This window comes from Scyliorhinus canicula, chromosome 16 (assembly GCF_902713615.1).
Source record: "Scyliorhinus canicula chromosome 16, sScyCan1.1, whole genome shotgun sequence".
Classification (NCBI taxonomy): domain Eukaryota; kingdom Metazoa; phylum Chordata; class Chondrichthyes; order Carcharhiniformes; family Scyliorhinidae; genus Scyliorhinus; species Scyliorhinus canicula.
In genome coordinates this window covers 63,404,149-63,421,890 of record NC_052161.1, presented here as the reverse complement: position 1 = coordinate 63,421,890, position 17,742 = coordinate 63,404,149, and the positions used below count along the sequence as shown (strand labels likewise).

General features: G+C 47.5%; 1 protein-coding gene across 1 annotated transcript in view; it reads right to left on the bottom strand.

The window, feature by feature from the left end:
- asah2 (N-acylsphingosine amidohydrolase 2) overlaps nucleotides 1-17,742 on the bottom strand; it is a 186,408-nt gene that overhangs the window by 140,982 nt on the left and 27,684 nt on the right. Inside the window, exons 3-5 of the mRNA XM_038773535.1 lie at nucleotides 11,129-11,229; nucleotides 2,991-3,140; nucleotides 1,592-1,768 (exon numbers count right to left, since the gene is read on the bottom strand). Of these exons, the coding sequence (XP_038629463.1) occupies nucleotides 1,592-1,768; nucleotides 2,991-3,140; nucleotides 11,129-11,229 (428 nt within the window). The remainder of the gene's footprint in view (nucleotides 1-1,591; nucleotides 1,769-2,990; nucleotides 3,141-11,128; nucleotides 11,230-17,742) is intronic.

Genomic DNA, 17,742 nt, shown 5'->3' with positions numbered 1-17,742 from the left:
TCCGGGACTGGGCAGATTCTCATTTTGGGAGCTTCTAAGAAACTTCTGGAATAGGAGAAGCCTCATTTTGTCAGTTCTAAAAGATCCAGGCATGAAGCAGCTTTAAGGGACTCTCTCTCAACTCTCTCTTTGCCAGGCGACTTAAGAAGCTCTCAGCCAGACCTGTGGCAGGCACTAAAAGTCTGTAGGTAGTAGCCAGACCTGTGAAGGGAACTATTGGTTTGAAAGGCTGCAAACTGGTTCTCTGACCAGGTCTGTAACAGTTTATTCATGTGGAGCGAATCAAATTAGCTGCTGACTGATGTGTTGGGTAGGCTGGGTCTATGTTCGGGCCTCACGGTAGCATGGTGGTTAGCATCAATGCTTCACAGCTCCAGGGTCCCAGGTTCGATTCCCGGCTGGGTCACTGTCTGTGTGGAGTCTGCACGTCCTCCCCGTGTGTGCGTGGGTTTCCTCCGGGTGCTCCGGTTTCCTCCCACAGTCCAAAGATGTGCGGGTTAGGTGGATTGGCCATGCTAAATTGCCCGTAGTGTAAGGTTAATGGGGGGGATTGTTGGATTACGGGTATACGGGTTACGTGGGTTTAAGTAGGGTGATCATTACTCGGCACAACATCGAGGGCCGAAGGGCCTGTTCTGTGCTGTACTGTTCTATCTATCTATGTGGACTGCGTTTGATGCAGTGTAGAGAGAGACAGGCTTCCAACATTTGATGAGATGCAACAGAATTTTATTTACCATCTAACTATATTACATGCTTAACTGTGGGTTGACACTATGCTGACTTGACTGGAGACCTGAGGTTAGCCTGAACAGACTGACTGACTACCACATGGTGTTTGCACTGGCTGCTGCTCACGAGCTCTGACTGTCTCAGAGGCTGGATCCCGAGAGAGCAGGAAAACTGGTGCCCTCTGGCTTTATAGTGGTCGTGTCCTGTCTGGTGATTGGCTGCTGTGTTCTGTGTGCTCACTGGTCATCCTGTGTGTCAATCACTGCCTGTCTGCACGCCATCATATACATGGATGTATATTATGACACTGACTGGCATCTGTAAACTTGGGGACTTCCGGCAGAGGCCCTTTACGATAGGCCAGCAGGCTTTAAGTAGCATCAGCTGGCTTGACTTCGAGTAGCATGACAAACTTGTCCACATCATTTAGAAGAACACTGCAATGCGAGAGAGTGGTGTATTTTCTGATAGGCCATCATTTGAATGGGCTGTTAATGTGACGGCTTATCTGCCTGTTCAGCTGGATACTCTGAAGCAGAGCAGGAAGGTCTTCTCATGTTCTGGTTCACACTTTCCCTTCAACTAACATCATGAGAAACAGATTATAAGATGACTTATTTATTTGCTGTTTGTGGGACATGCTGATACAAAATTGCTGCCAGAACAGTAATTAGTTGGTTGTGATGCATGTTGGAATGTTCTTCCTCTATCTATGAGTAATGCCATCAGGGAATTGGCTCTTTTATACTGTACATCCATGTTTTACTAACTTAATCAACATCCGTTATTTAATGTTAGTATTTCTACAACTTAAATATAACCATTGATCCATACTGAAGTACAGAAGAGAATGTCTAACCTTCATTATGCCATTGATTAAGGCATTGACCGAAGGCTTAATGTAGCCTTTACTTGTGATCAGGCAGAGTGTGTACTGAAAGTAGCCTGCTGGGCCAGAGTGGGTATGAGTACCACTCAAGACAACATTGTCTTGTCTGTACAGACCCCTGTATTTGCTCTTCAGTCTTTTTAGAACCTAAAAGAGACAATAGTATTCATATTAGATATAACATAACTAGCTCAGAGAAATTATATTGATTAACGTGTTGGTAATGTACTTTTGAACAAAAAGGCAAAATAAGATCATGGAGAACGTGATTACGATGTGAACTGTGATTACATTTAATCCTGTAATTTTATAAATAAGGAACCAATGGAACAGATAATGCAGAGAGTATATTGATCAGGATATCAAGTGACGTGGCATTATGTAATACAAAAATAATAGAGGGAAATGACGAAATACATACATTAACAAGCACAAAATGTCAAGAATAAGGTGGAAATGCACAATGCAGCCAGAGTTGCTAAGATTGCAGAAAAAGCACAATATTATGTCCCATGACAGTCAATGTTCAGAGAGTGACAAAATAAACATTACTTTCATATACTTCAGCAGAAAAACGTCAATAATCGCGCTGAAAAAAAGAGAAGGAAATTCTTGAACACAATTAAAATCCAATGTCCAAGGCTAATATCAGTTAATGCGAGAACTGGAGTGAAAAGATTAAACTGATTATTCTACCCTCATGGGAAGATGAAAATATGTGATGCTTTTACAGTATCAATCCTAGAAGCAGGGAAATGTTCCATGGAGATTTAAAAAAATATTGCCACACTTGAACTTGTAGAAACGATGGGGGGGGGGGGGGGGGGGGGGGGGGGAGAATTCAGTTAATTCCGGGTTCCAGCACAAAAGAGGTGGCACAATATGGTAAGGTCAATTTGGCATGGGCAACAAACACTGGCCCAGCCAGCAATGCCCACATCCAATAAATTAATTTGTTTTTAAATATGGTGCTGTTAGACAATAGCCTGGGGCCTGATCTGTCCGATACCAGCAAGTTGTGGACACCACTTGTGTGTCCCAATTAATCCAGCTTGCCAGTGCTGGCCTGAGGAATTTTGTTTTGGAGGTCCGATCCAGCGTTGAGTTGGCCTGGGGACTAGGTCCTGGATGAGGATGGAGTTAGGGTCAAAGAGGTAAGTGGTCAGGCCAGAAACAGCCCTCAATATTTTTTCTGACATTTCTGCTCCCCCTGGCACCACAGAAATGGAACAATTGAAAGATCTGCTTGCTTTCCTCTGAAGGGCCCACTGATCTTTGAAGTCCAATTGGTCAGGCTGCTGAGCATTAGCATAGCTAGAAAGGAAGAGGGAGATACTTCAGCCAAGATGGCGACAAGAGTTCTGCTTACCTCTAATCTGAGCTTCTGTGATACCATTCCAATGTCAGCACTGACAAACACAACTCTCTTTGAATTGCTAGGGTCTGCCACAATAAAAGCTCGACTGTACAGACGATTATGGAGCCCTCCAGCGGTCTGCTCTGGATTGGCATATCCCATCTACACATTAGCAAAACAAAGTGTTTACACATGAAAATCACATGGCATTTTCCTTTCAATCACATGAGAATTATACTGATGGGCCTTTCATATTATTAGTATTTAATGTTCATCTGGTGGTTGTCAGAGCAAGTGCAAAAACCTGATTCTGTTACCTTCGCTCATCTCAAGTGCAGCAAGCCTGACATTTACAGACTGTTTTAATCAAGGTTGAAAGAAATTTAATTTGTAAGGTTTCCATGCTTTTGGAAAGTCAAGAGAAATCCGTATTGGATAAGCGTAATGTTTTTGTCCATTACTGATTGAGTTTAAAGGTGCTACATGCATGAGATGGCAGTATAACAGTTTGAGGTGCTAAAGTGGAAGAAACAGTTTTCTTCATCATCCTTGATATAATTTTCAATTCAACACAACCAATGTATCGCCGACAGCTGGGACAATCCGACATGAATTGAGCTTGGAAATTATCAAAGGAATTGCTAGCAGGGTTGAGTCTAACATGCATAACATTTTTATTTTAAAAGCAATCCACTCATGTGAGAAATATGTCCATTCACACAGGCATGAGCACATGTATGTTATAGCGTTTATTAAGTTCAAAAGCTGAGAATGGAAATCTTCTGCCACTTTTTTCCCCCCAAAACAATAGGGAAATTTTGTCACTCCCAAACTCTGGGCGACTCATTTAAAACTGGATTGCTGGCTGTTCTAAGGCTCACCTGAATGCATGGCTGGAAAAGATTGTAGGAAGGAAGCAGAGAGCAAGGGTTTCAAATCTGTGGACACATTTGGTACAGGAGGGCAAGAGAACAAAGTGCAGATTCTACCTGAACAAAAAGGGCAGCAATGGCCTAGTACCGGGAATAGAGGGAGCTGTGGGTGAGAGTTTAAACTAATACCAAAGAGAATGCCATGGAGACCCTGTGCAGCAGGGTCTTTCCAAGAGCCGGTGCAGACTCGATGGGCTGAATGGCCTCCTTCTGCACTGTAAATTCTATGAAGAAGTGTTTAAGAATAAGTAGAGTGAATGGGTAAAACAGTATGAAACAGTCAACCCAAATGTCTTACATGGGAGAGATGAACTTGGCACTGCAGATAAAGAGTTGAGAAGAACATGATGAATAAGGAGAAAGCAGAGGCACTGAGCAATATGAATGTTCATTATGTGTAGAGAAAGTGTTAGAAATAGAGGATAAGACACACTCACTGGAATAGAGGGATACGATGTTATAACATTAATAGAAACTTAGGCAGAAGCCAGACAGGACTGAACTAAACTTCTGACAAAATAAGGGCGTGAGGAAGAACAGAGAGGGGTGTGATTGTCTGGATAATTAAGGGTATTGATAAGGCTATTGAAAGTAAGGTATTAAATTGATAGTACAGCTCAAATCGAGTCCATCTGTGTAGAATTTACACATGACGAAAGTCATAGTATTATTTTGGGAACAAATATTTTGGGCAAAGTAGGTTTTTAGAATACATTCAAAATTATTATCTTAATCACAATGTCATACATTTGAGAAGAATGTTAGATTTGCTACTAATGAAGCAAGGGAGCACTGGAAGGACAGTGATCGCTGGAGAACTAGATTCACATTGGAAATACATAAAGGAAAAGAGAATCCCAAGATAAATCTGCTGAAATGGAAATTAGTTCATTGCAGTGAGATGAAAGAGCCTTCTACCCAGAATAACTATTGGAAGAAACACCAAACCAGCAGTCGGAGGTATTCAATAAGCAGATCGGTATACTGTAGTGCAGGTTTAATACTCCGTGCAAACTGTGAAGTGGATTGTCAAAAGCTGGGAATCCATGGATAAACAGGGGGATTAGAGTAAAAAGAAGCACAATAAAGAAGCAAAGTGGAGAGAGATTAGGAAAGCCAAGAGATACCATATGAAAATAATAGTGGTCAACAAAGGAAAAACACAAGGGCTTTGAAAGAATATAAGTAAAAGGACATCAAAGAAGGGATGGGACAATTAGAAGATAAAGGAAGCCATCTAGTACTTGAGATGACGTACTCATATATACTTTGTCTCAATTTTTATAGGGAGTGTGAAAGTGGAATAAATTGGCTACTTGAGAAGGCCGCAACTCAGCCACTAATGAACAGTAAGATTCAAAACTAAGTTATTTTTAAAAACAAATAACTAATGGAACAGAAAATCAAAGAGACGGGTTTCCTCGAATCCCCCCCGCAGTGGGTTTCTCGGCCATTAGTGAGTCGCAGGATCTTCTCCTCCTGCTGCTGTCAATTTCCCATTGAATCTACCCCACGCCGCCAGGAAACCCATGATGGGGGTTCACCATCAGCGGGACCAGAAGACCCCTCTGCTCACACCGGCTGATAAATCCCCCTCCTCCAAATTCTGACCCAGCTGGTGTTTTTTTCTATTCATTCATGGAATGTGGGCTTCGCCAGTGAAGCAAGCATTTATCGCCCAGCCCTAATTGCCCCAGGGAAGGTGGTGGCGAGATGCCTTCTTAAACTCCTGCAGTCCAAGTGGTGTAGGTATACCTGCAGTGCTGCTAGGGATTATTGGGAGGGGTTAGGAAGGTGAAAGTAGAGGCAGGAATCATAACTTTCTTTATAAACCATAAAACTCTTTGTGAGAAGGAATTGCCCCAGCCAGTTCATGAATGGAGAAGTGGATAACCTAGGAAGTCATAGGGCAAATTAGTTCATCTAAGAATCAAGTCATTTTGAGACCATAATATTGGATGAAAATATGGAATGGTATGGGCTAATCAAGTAGAGTCAGCACAGAATTATAAAGAACAGCTTTTGCTGGACTAGTTTACTTTAACCATTCAAAGCAACCACGTTCTCCCCGTGTCTGCCTGGGTTTCCTCCAGGTGTTCCGATTTCCTCCCACAGTCCAAAGATGTGCAGGTTAGGTGGATTGGCCATGCTAAATTGCCCTTAGTGTCCAACAAAATAGTTAGATGGGGTTACAGGGTTAACGGGATTGGGTGGATGTGTGGGCTTAAGTAGGGTACTCTTTCCAAGGGCCAGTGCAGACTCGATGGGCCAAATGGCCTCCTTCTGCACTGTAACGTCTATGATTCTATGAGTGTATAAAGGGAATGTAATGTATCTCTTTTTTCCTGGGCTTTCAGAAGGCACATGATAAGGTAATGTATAAGAGAATTATTGCAAAAAAAACAGCAGGCAGCTGAAAAGGGTTTGTAGTTGCTTGGATAGAGGATTGATTAAGGTACAGAGCAGCGATATTACTCTGATTGACAGAAGCTAGTAAGCAGAGTATACAAAGAAGCTGCTCTTATTGTGTTTTCTTCTCTATAAACATGTTTTGGATGTAGATGTAAAGGGAATGATTTATTGCTGATTGTATCGAATTAGGGGGCATGGGTAGTTAGAGTGTTCTGCAAAGATAGATCCCACATCCTCGTGCTTATCCAATTTGAGCACAGCCTGTATATATCACTTACTCAGATCTGTAAACGCCCCAATACATTTTTTATGACATTCGTTGTGTGGCAAAACCGTGCATTTCCCTAATCCTTTGCCCAACTTTCCTCTGCCTCACTGCCCCCTGCACAATCTAAGGTTTCTGGTGAGGAATGATCTTGACCTGCAATTAGAGCGGCATTGTGGTACTGCTGCCTCACAGCACTAGGGATCCGGGTTCGCGACCTACCTCGGGTGAGTGGAGTTTACACTTTTTCCGCGTGTCTGCATGGGGTTTCCCCCGGGTGCTCCGGTTTCCTCTCATAGCCCAAATATGTGCAGATTAGGTGGATTGGTCATGATAAATTTCTCTATGTTTCCAAAGGGTAGGTGGGGTTAAGGGGTTACAAGGCTTAGGTAGGGTGCTCTTTCGGAGGGTCAGTGCCGACTTGGTGGGCCAAATGGCCTCCTTCTGCAATGTAGGGATTCTATGATTCCTGCTTACCCCGGTAAATATGTAATGCTAGCTAAATTTACTTAACTGTCTAAGAATTGTGAGGAAGAATGTATGAGGACTTGGGCAGAACAAACAAGGCAGGGGAATACATGATGAACGGCACGATAATGGAAGCACGAAGGATCAAAGGGATCTTGGTGTGCATGTCCCTTAAGATAGCAGGGCAGGTGAATATAGTAGTTAAGAAGGCATATGATATACAGTACTTGCCTTTATTAGCTGAGGCAAAGAGTTTAAGAGCAGGGTGATAATGCTGGAACTGTATAAAACTTTTGTTTGGCCACTGCTAAAGTATTGTGTGCCGTTCTGGCATCCACATTCCTGGAGGGATGTGACAGCACTGGAAAGGGTGCAGAGGAGATTTGCCAGGATGTTGCCTGGGCTGGAGAGTTTTAGTTATGAAGAGAGATTGGATGGTTTGGGGTTGTTTTCCTTGGGCATAGGAGACTGGGGGGGGGGGGGGGGGGGGGGGGAGACATGATTGAGATGTATAAAATTATGGAGGGCATAGATAGAGTCGTCAGAAATTAACTTCTCCCTTTGGTGGAGGGATCAATGACCAGGGGGCAGAGATTTAAGGTAAGGGGCAGGAAGTTTCAAAGGTATGTGAGAAAAATCTTTTTCACCCAGAGGGTGGTGGGAATCTGGAACTCACTGTCTGAAAGGGTGGCGGAGGCAGAGACCCTCGTAACATTTGAGAAGTATTTAGATGTGCACTTGTGATGCCAAGGCACTCAAGGCTATGGGCCAAGTGCTGGGAATTGGGATTAGAACAGTTAGGTGGTTGTTTTTGACTGATGCAGATGCGCTGGGTTAAAGGTTTTTTTCTGCGCTGTAGACCTCTATGACGCTATGATATGGATTAGTAGATTTGGCAGATGCAGGGAAATGTGTGTCCAGCATCACTTCATTTTTTAGCCACAACCATGAAGTGAATGAAGTGATAGCCTATACGCTACATGGTCAGAATCTTAACAGAATGAAGGGACAGTAAGATCCAGAGGTGTGGTGACGTACGTTTTGAAAGCTGGGGGAATAGCTCAAGAAAGCCAGAACAATTAGGAAACCGAGATTCTGGGTTGAGACACAGACATTGTATCGAAACGCATAGAACTGAATGAAATTTGTATAAAAGACTGAACAGGTCACAGTATCTCAAAGTAAACAATTCTAGAGTTAAAGAGATTATTCAAGGAATTACTGGAATGAAAGGAGGAAAGGACAGGTACAGTTTTAAAGATTGACAAGACTTTGAAATTTTCCGCTGGAACAGAGCAGATTAAGTGGTGGATTGATAGTGGTGGTGGGGGGTGGTGGGGTGGTGGGGGGGGGGGGGGGGGCATACAATAGAGGCTTTCAAAATTTTAACCCAAGCAAACAGGATAAAGGGTGAAACATTCATTCCACAGATGCCCGATAATAACCCTGGATTGTTATTGGAGCACATCAGAATGTAGAGATGTTTCCACACTGATGGGGATTTAGAACATACAATGATTTATCACGTTCAGCTATTGAGACAGGGACTAGAACATCATTTAAAACAAAATTGGTTAAGCATTTGGAAAGGATACATTAAAAAATGGGAAGAAGCTGGTGTTACATTAGATTGCATAAGCATTGGCACTATGCTTGACTGGTGTCCTCTGGAAGTTTCTCTGATTTATGAGCAACAATGAAGCGTGCAGAATTGAAGGCAACCTTTTGACACGGGCTGAAAATCGATTGGGAGGTAGGAGGTGGCGAGTAGGAATAACAGGCTGATTGGCAGCATGTGATTAGCAGTACTGCCGCGGATCTGGACTGGGGCGTCAGCTTTTCAGCATTTTCATCAATGACGTGGATGAAAGAATAGAGAATTCCATATCCAGGTTTGTGCATGACACTAAATAAAGAGGCACAGTAAATACTGCAGATGAGAGAAGGAAGATCCATGCGGATGCATGCAAGATTTTTTTTAAAAAAATCTTTTTAGTCTCCTCATTTTTAACATTTTCATCAAATAAACAACAAAAGAATACAAAATCAAAACCAATCTCCCAAACATTCAGTATTTAGACCATACATTCCAAGTAAAAAAAGAAAATTAGCAATCAATCAGTAAACAGAATAATCAAGAACAACAATAACCCCCTCCTTCACCCCCCCCCAATGTTCGATGGCAACCTATTCTCCAAAGTGCATAAAAAACAGTTCCCATAAGTTGTAGAACCCTTCCTTCATCCCCCTCAGCTGAAACCTCACCTTCTCGATAGTCAGAAATTCCAGTAGACCCCCCCCGCCAAGCCAAGACACAGGGTGGAGAAGCTGACCTCCACCCCAATAGGACCTGCCTCAGGACAATCAGCGAGGCGAAAGCTAAAACTTCTGCCCCCGCACCCACCTGCAGCCCGGACCAGGCCGACACCCCGAAAATGGCTTCTAGGGGCCCTGGTTCCAAGTTCACATGCACAACCCCCGAGATGACTCTGAAAATCTTCCTCCAATACCCTTCCAGCTTTGGACAGGACTAAAACAAATGTACATGGTTTGCGGGGCTCCTCCCACATTGCTCACATACAATCTCCACTCCCTCAAAGAGTCGGTTCATCCTCGCCCTCGTGAGGTGCGCCCTATACACAACCTTCAGCTGTATTAACCCCAACCTCGCACACAAGGTTGAGGTGTTTACCCTCCAGAGCACCTCATACCACAGACCGTCCTCCATTCCCTCCCCCAATTCAGACCCATGCAAGATTAAGGGAGTTGTCAAAACTGTCATAATGTTTCCACTTTGGAGACAAGAAAGAGAGATCAGAATATGTTCTAAATTTGACAAACTGGGAACTGCGGAGGATTAAAGAGATGTAGGAGAGAAAAAAAATCACCAGAAGCTATGGTTACAAAAGACATTCAAGAATGCTAAAGAAATGTTGGGCTATATCTCAATGGGGTTTGAATATTAAGGGGCTGAAGATATAGCCCCGGTTGCACACAGCCTTCATCGGACCCCATTTGGAATATTGCGTTCCGTTCTGGGAACCGCACTCAAGTGAGGATATGATGATCCTATTAACAGTGCCGATTTATAGCAGAACCTAGAGAGCTAATTGTTCAAACAGGTTGTGTAAAACTGCCGACACGGTGACACAATGGTTAACACTGCTGCCTCACAGCACCAGGAACTCGGGTTCTATTCTTGCTTTCAGGTGACTGTCTGTCAGGTGTTTGTACATTCTCCCTGTGTATTTCCTCCCACAGTCCAAAGATGTGCAGGTTAGGTGAGTTGACTATGCTAAATTGCCCCTTAGTGTCCAAATATGTGCAAGCTAGGTGGGGTTACTGGGATAGGGCGGGGGAGTGCGCCTAGGTAAGGTACTCTTTCAGGGTGTTGGTGCAGACTCGAGGGGCTGAATGGCCTCCTGCTGGACTGTAGCAATTCTGTAGTTCTATTGAGGGGTGATCGAATGGAGGTATTTTAAACGATTTTGTTTAGAAGATGCACTGGGATAGATGAAGAGAAATTATTTCCTATGATAAAGGAAACCAGCAGGGCAAGTGCTGTGTTTATGGTTCACCACACAGTCAGGTACCAAATCACAGCAAGGAAGGTGCCACAGTTTCCAACAGAGGTGTACGAAGCAGGTTGCTAGGTACAGAGAATTGACACATGGTATAGGAGGTCTGCGAGAGGTAAAGAGTAACCTACATTTCACAGCACAGTTTGTTGGAACCAACAATTCTACGGACACGTGCTTGTAGGATTAGAATAGCGGTTTTAATATACTTACAACAGAGCCAGCCTGTTAGCCGTTGAACTTTCAGTGAACTGGCCGGCTGACCCTGTGGCACTGATCTTTATACAGCAGCTCCTGGGGGAGGAGTCCTGGGGGGAGCCAAGGGAGAAGCCCAATACAACTCTCGAGTATTCCCAGAGCTACTCCCCTTGGTGGTCAGGTAGTGCAACAGCACTTACAATATAGACACATATATATACAGATTATAATCCCGTGTGAATCACATTCACCACACAGTTAATATGAGCAAATAATTCTTCAAACAAATTAACATACCAGGGGTAGGTCTGCTATTGGACCAGTGCAATCAGCGCGACCAGCACCAATCTGATAATAGATTCTACGAGGTGATTCCGTTGGTTTCGAATCTGTAACACCTGACAAGGAATTAAAAAGGAACATCGTATTGGATATTAATTTCAGTAAAGTAGCTGAATCCTGATAAGTTTCCCAAGAGGTTCACGCGATGACCTGGCAGAGTGCAATTCCTAGATACCTTACAGATCGCCTAAATCACGTTTTGTCACCGATTTGTGAGTACCCCTGACAGGAGAGAGGAAATAGCAAGGGCAAATACTTCAGCACTTAAAATACAACTTTATAACAGAGCCGATTTGTGCTTCTACCCACAGGATTCTGCACAAACTTGCTCGGACAATCTTGAGATGCTGCCGGTTTTCACTCATGGCTGGAGAGCCAGAAGGAGCAACAGCAGTCAGTGCGGAGACGCATGCAGCTGCAGGGAGAAAAGAATGAAGAAGGAGAGACGTTGCAAGAGACCATACGAATTTACAGCACCGAAACATTATACTTGCTGAGTCTCGCTGTTTCACTTCACCAGGGAGGGTTGTAGACACTTCTGGCACTAATAGCACTGACTAGCGCCTGTAAATCAGAATTTCTGCAGCTCAAGGTCATTCTGGCTGCAAAAGGTGACACAATTTGTGATGCATTGGTCAATGAAGCTGATCACTGATGAAGCTCATATACTGGTCATCACTGGGTATCATTTTTCACTTGCCTTGTTCTGAATTCTGACTTGACGTAGTGTCAGAGGGCTCCATTGAGAAGACCAAGCTTACCTTGGTGGTTGAGAGCAGAGGTCAGGAAATTCAAGTCCCAACAGCCCCTCAGAGCTTTCACCCATGCTGCACCAGCGCAGTCCGGCATTTTCACATTCTTTAGGCCCAACACACCGGTGTGGGAAGAAAACCAGGAGTGAAACGCCATTGTCGGCAGTGACAGATCCCAAAAGAAGAGACCCGGATAGGGAACAGGGACAGGAAAAGGTCTCAGTCCAGTAAAGAAAGGAGAAGAGCAGAGAAACAGTTCCCAAACAGGAAAAGTGCTGCGGGGAGCAGACATTAACTGAAGAAAGCAGCTGAATGTTGGTGACGCCATGCTGCTGGCTGTTGGGGAAAAGGTAACCTTTTGGAGCAGTGATGTGCTGCTTGGCATGGCTAAAGATGTTGACATTGTGCTGAGTAACGGTACTTGGGTGCATACTTAGGAATCCAAGGGAAAGGAACCTCGGGAGGCAAGATTGAAACCCTACTAGGTGGGCCACTGTTGATGTCACCTGAGGCTGATAATTGAAGAGGGCTCGAGAGGAATTCCAAGACGGCAGCCAAAGGTTGATGACTCCATGCTGTGGGCCACTGGGATACCCTTTACTGGTCCATTCAATACAGCTGAAGAGCTGAAGTTGTACTTGTGAATTGGTGCTTGAGTGGGTACTTACGAATCCAGGGGAACAGAATCCCAGAAGGTGAGATTGAAACCCTGTGAGGTCAGCCATCAGTGCGACCGTCTGATTGGAGCGACTTATGGAGAAAATTCTAAGGTGAAGACTGGAATCCCTCGTGAGAGAAACAGAGGGCGAGATTCTCCATTTGGGAGACTTCATTTCTCCCGCCAGAGAAGAATTTCTACTGATTTGTGCTCCCAGAAGCGCAAATCAAGAAGCAATTTAATATCCCTCGCCATGCCGATTTATGCATGGTGAGGGATACGAGGCATTCCCGAGGAAATCCCATTATCGAGAAGTAATTTTGAGTGGCTGGCCCGATAACGAAGATCCACAGCCGCTACCCCCCCCCCCCCTCCCCCACCACCCCCACCCAGCCCCATATTACCCACCCCTGGATTTTCTGAGTACCCTTTTTCTCCCAAGTATTGGGGTGACCTGAACCGTACCTCCCCAGGAACCCCCTTAATATGGGCACCTGCCCCCAAAGATGCCCTAACTAAAGGGACAACACCCAGAGATCCTCCAACCAAAGGGACAACCCAGACACCTGCTTACTAAAGAGACCCCCACAGGTACCCCAATACTAGAGGGACCGTCCCACCCACAAACCCCCCCCCCCCCCCCCCCCCACGAAAAGACATCCCTGTCTGGAAGCTAGAGGGCAGTGAAAAGAACTACAGTAGTAACACTCACCTGGATGCACTAGGTTTCCATTCCTGGAAAAAGAACAGCTGTGACCTGTGTTTAAACCCTTCAGTCTGTTAGCTATAAGCTATTTATTCATTTCTCATAGTGGGCTGTGATCAACAACTTTCCCAAGCCAGTTGTGAGCCTTGCTTTGTTCATCTTCGTCATGGGTGAATAAGTCTAAGTGCTGGAACCACAATGTTGACAAACATCAACCACTTCAAAGAGAGTTAAGTGCATTCCAATCACACCCCTTCACGCTTGAGTGATTTTGAAGTGCTGAGCTGGAAATTGGCAGGACTTGACTCCCTTTGATGTGGTTGATTCTCTGCCTGAAATCCGCTGCCAGCTTCGCAGGGCGAAGAACCCAGCCCAGAATTTCAGTGAGATATTCTGTGCTGTACTGTTCTAACCATTCTAACCATATTCACTCTGTTACTAACGTCTCGGATGTTGAGAAATCCATGGACTCTTTCTTTGTCGGACTGCCATTTATTATTTAGTATGGTGTCTTTGATCACATTTTTCTTGTACCTTATATTAGCCCTGAATATTAGAGTATAATTTTGATATTATAAGTTGTTTTAACTTTCTGACCTTGTACAGGAAAGTGTATTTTTGTTTGTTCAAAACCCTTAGAATCTTTTGGTTTTAGTCACTGAACACGTGGCTTGAATCACAAACTTTGAACACTTTAAACAAAATCTTATTGGTCACTAACCAGATCTTGTAACAATTTGGAAATCTGGCCTAGGATCATAACAGCTGGAAAAGTGCAAATGTTATGCCCTTGTTCAAAAATGATGTAAACATACGTCCACCAACTGGAGGGAGGTGACAGAGGCTGTCAGCACCGTGGCCATAAGAGCCAGGACATGCAGCCAGTGCCACAAAAAGGTCACTGACCTAGTCAGGGCAGCCAAGGTGAGTGCCCCTCCATTCCCCCACACCCCCAGGATGGGTGGCACAGCCCTAGCTGAAACCGACAGGGCTCCACCCACCCATTCAGGTTGCATTGGCATGATGGGCTGTGAACCTATGCCAACACACACACAACTGCTGGTCTGCAATGTCCGCCTAATACTGTTGACCTTTATCGCTGCCATCCCTCTCCCCCCAGCAGCAGAAGTGCGCCCATAACAACCAGGAGCGTGACAGGACCGGAGGGGGTCCAGCTGAATTGCGCCCACTCACCGATCATGAAGAGAGGGCCCTGGAACTTGCAGGCGGACCCGAGGAACGGGAGGTTGCGGATGCAGAGATCTGGGGTGCAGCACCAAGTGAGACCCCCACTGCCTGCCCCCTTTCCCCCCTCCCCCTTCACACATCCCCTCCCCTTCTCCCCATCCCCCTCCCCTATCCCCTATCCCCCTCCCCTCCCCATCTCCCCTCCCCCCTTCCCCATCCCCTTTCCATCTCTCCATCCCCCCTCCATCTTCTCTCCATCCCCCTTCCCCCCTTCCCTCCATCCCCTTCCCCTTCTCCCCATCCCCCCTCCTCTCCAACGCCCCCCCCCTTCTCCCTACCCCCCTCCCATCCCCCCTTCCCCCCCCCCCCCCCCCCCCCCACCTCCCCATCTGCGTGTCTAACCATGCATGCTGGATTGTGTGTTGCAGGACCAAACATCGACCCACGTGGCCCTGCGGATGCCGACCGCCCCCAGGACGTGCCAGGGCGACCACACGCCAGAGACCGAACCGGACCGTCAGGCGTACAACACCCACATCCAGTGCAGGGGTGCCCACGAGCAGGGATAAACCCAGACCACCAGGCGTACTTTGCCCCATCTAGTGCCAGTGCAGCGACACCATCGGGCCACACCCAGCGACGGGGAGGGCAGCCACGCCAACAGACCCCCGTCCCAGTCAACCAATGACACCCGCACACAGGACACATCCACCCAGGATACTGACACACAGGACACATCCACCCAGGACACCCGCACACAGGACACATCCACCCAGGACACCCACACACAGGACACACCCACCCAGGATACTGACACACAGGACACACCCACCCAGGATACTGACACACAGGACACATCCACCCAGGATACTGACACACAGGACACATCCACCCAGGATACTGACACACAGGACACACCCACCCAGGATACTGACACACAGGACACATCCACCCAGGATACTGACACACAGGACACACCCACCCAGGATACTGACACACAGGACACATCCACCCAGGATACTGACACACAGGACACATCCACCCAGGATACTGACACACAGGACACATCCACCCAGGATACTGACACACAGGACACATCCACCCAGGATACTGACACACAGGACACACCCACCCAGGATACTGACACACAGGACACATCCACCCAGGATACTGACACACAGGACACATCCACCCAGGATACTGACACACAGGACACACCCACCCAGGACACCCACACACAGGACACATCCACCCAGGATACTGACACACAGGACACACTCACCCAGGACACCCACACACAGGACACATCCACCCAGGATGCTGACACACAGGACACACCCACCCAGGACACCCACACACAGGACACACCCACCCAGGATACTGACACACAGGACACATCCACCCAGGACACCCACACACAGGACACCCGCACACAGGACACACCCACCCAGGACACCCACACACAGGACACACCCACCCAGGACACCCACACACAGGACACACCCACCCAGGATACTGACACACAGGACACACCCACCCAGGATACTGACACACAGGACACCCGCACACAGGACACACCCACCCAGGATACTGACGCACAGGACACCCGCACACAGGACACATCCACCCAGGACACCCACACACAGGACACACCCACCCAGGACCCTGAGCTGCAGGACACACCCACCCAGGACACTGACACACAGGACACACCCACCCAGGACACCCACACACAGGACACACCCACCCAGGACCCTGAGCTGCAGGACACACCCACCCAGGACACTGACACACAGGACACATCCACCCAGGATACTGACACACAGGACACCCGCACACAGGACACATCCACCCAGGATACTGACACACAGGACACACCCACCCAGGACACCGACACACAGGACACATCCACACAGGACACTGACACACAGGACACACTCACCCAGGACACACCCACCCAGGATACCCACACACAGGACACACCCACCCAGGACACTGAGACGCAGGATACACCCACCCAGGACACTGACACACAGGACACACCCACCCTGAACAGCCACACACCAGGACCCACCCACCCAGGACACCGACACACAGGACCCACCTACCCAGGACTCTGACACACAGGACACACCCACCCAGGATACTGACACAGAGGACACAACCACCCAGAACACCCACACGGAGGACACATCCGCCCAGGACTCTGACACACAGGACACACCCACCCAGGACACCCACACAGAGGACACAACTACCCAGGATACTGACACAGAGGACACACCCACCCAGGATACTGACACACAGGACACACCCACCCAGGATACTGACACAGAGGACACAACCACCCAGGACACCCACACAGAGGACACATCCGCCCAGGACTCTGACACACAGGACACACCCACCCAGGACACCCACACAGAGGACACAACCACCCAGGATACTGACACAGAGGACACACCCACCCAGGATACTGACACACAGGACACACCCACCCAGGACACCCACACAGAGGACACACCCGCCCAGGACACTGACACACAGGATACACCCACCCAGGATACTGACACACAGGACACACCCACCCAGGACACCCACACAGAGGACACACCCGCCCAGGACACTGACACACAGAGGACACACCCACCCAGGACACTGACACACAGGACACACCCACCCAGGACACCCACACAGAGGACACACCCACCCAGGACACTGACACACAGGACACACCCACCCAGGACACTGACATGCAGGACACACCCACCCAGGACTCACAAAGACAGGGGACGGACGGACAGGACAACCAGGGGACTCCGGGGTTCGGGTCTGAGGTGGACTTCGACATTACGCCACTGCTGACTCCGGGGTTCGGGTCTGAGGTGGGCTTCGACATTACGCCACTGCTGTCTCCTACACCTTCTACCATCGCAGAGACACTCACCTTGGTTGGTCACTTTAGCCTTAAGGGACACTCACTGGTGCAAACCACATAGCCGTCCCGGTACAGCAGGTGGAGGTAGGAGCAGGCGAGGGGCCGGACAGTCAGAGAGCAGCCCAGCCCCAGCAACCAGCTGCCACCCAGACGGGTCCCGGGTTCCTGGAGTTGCCACACCCACCCATAGACCCGATGCAGTCAGGGACCCTGGGACAAGTGGAGGGAATGACGGCCGGCTTGCAGCAGCTGCAGATGCAGGTGGAGGAGTCCACCCGCGTGCAGGAGCAGCGAGTGGTGCCGGTCATGCGTGCCACCCAGGCCAAA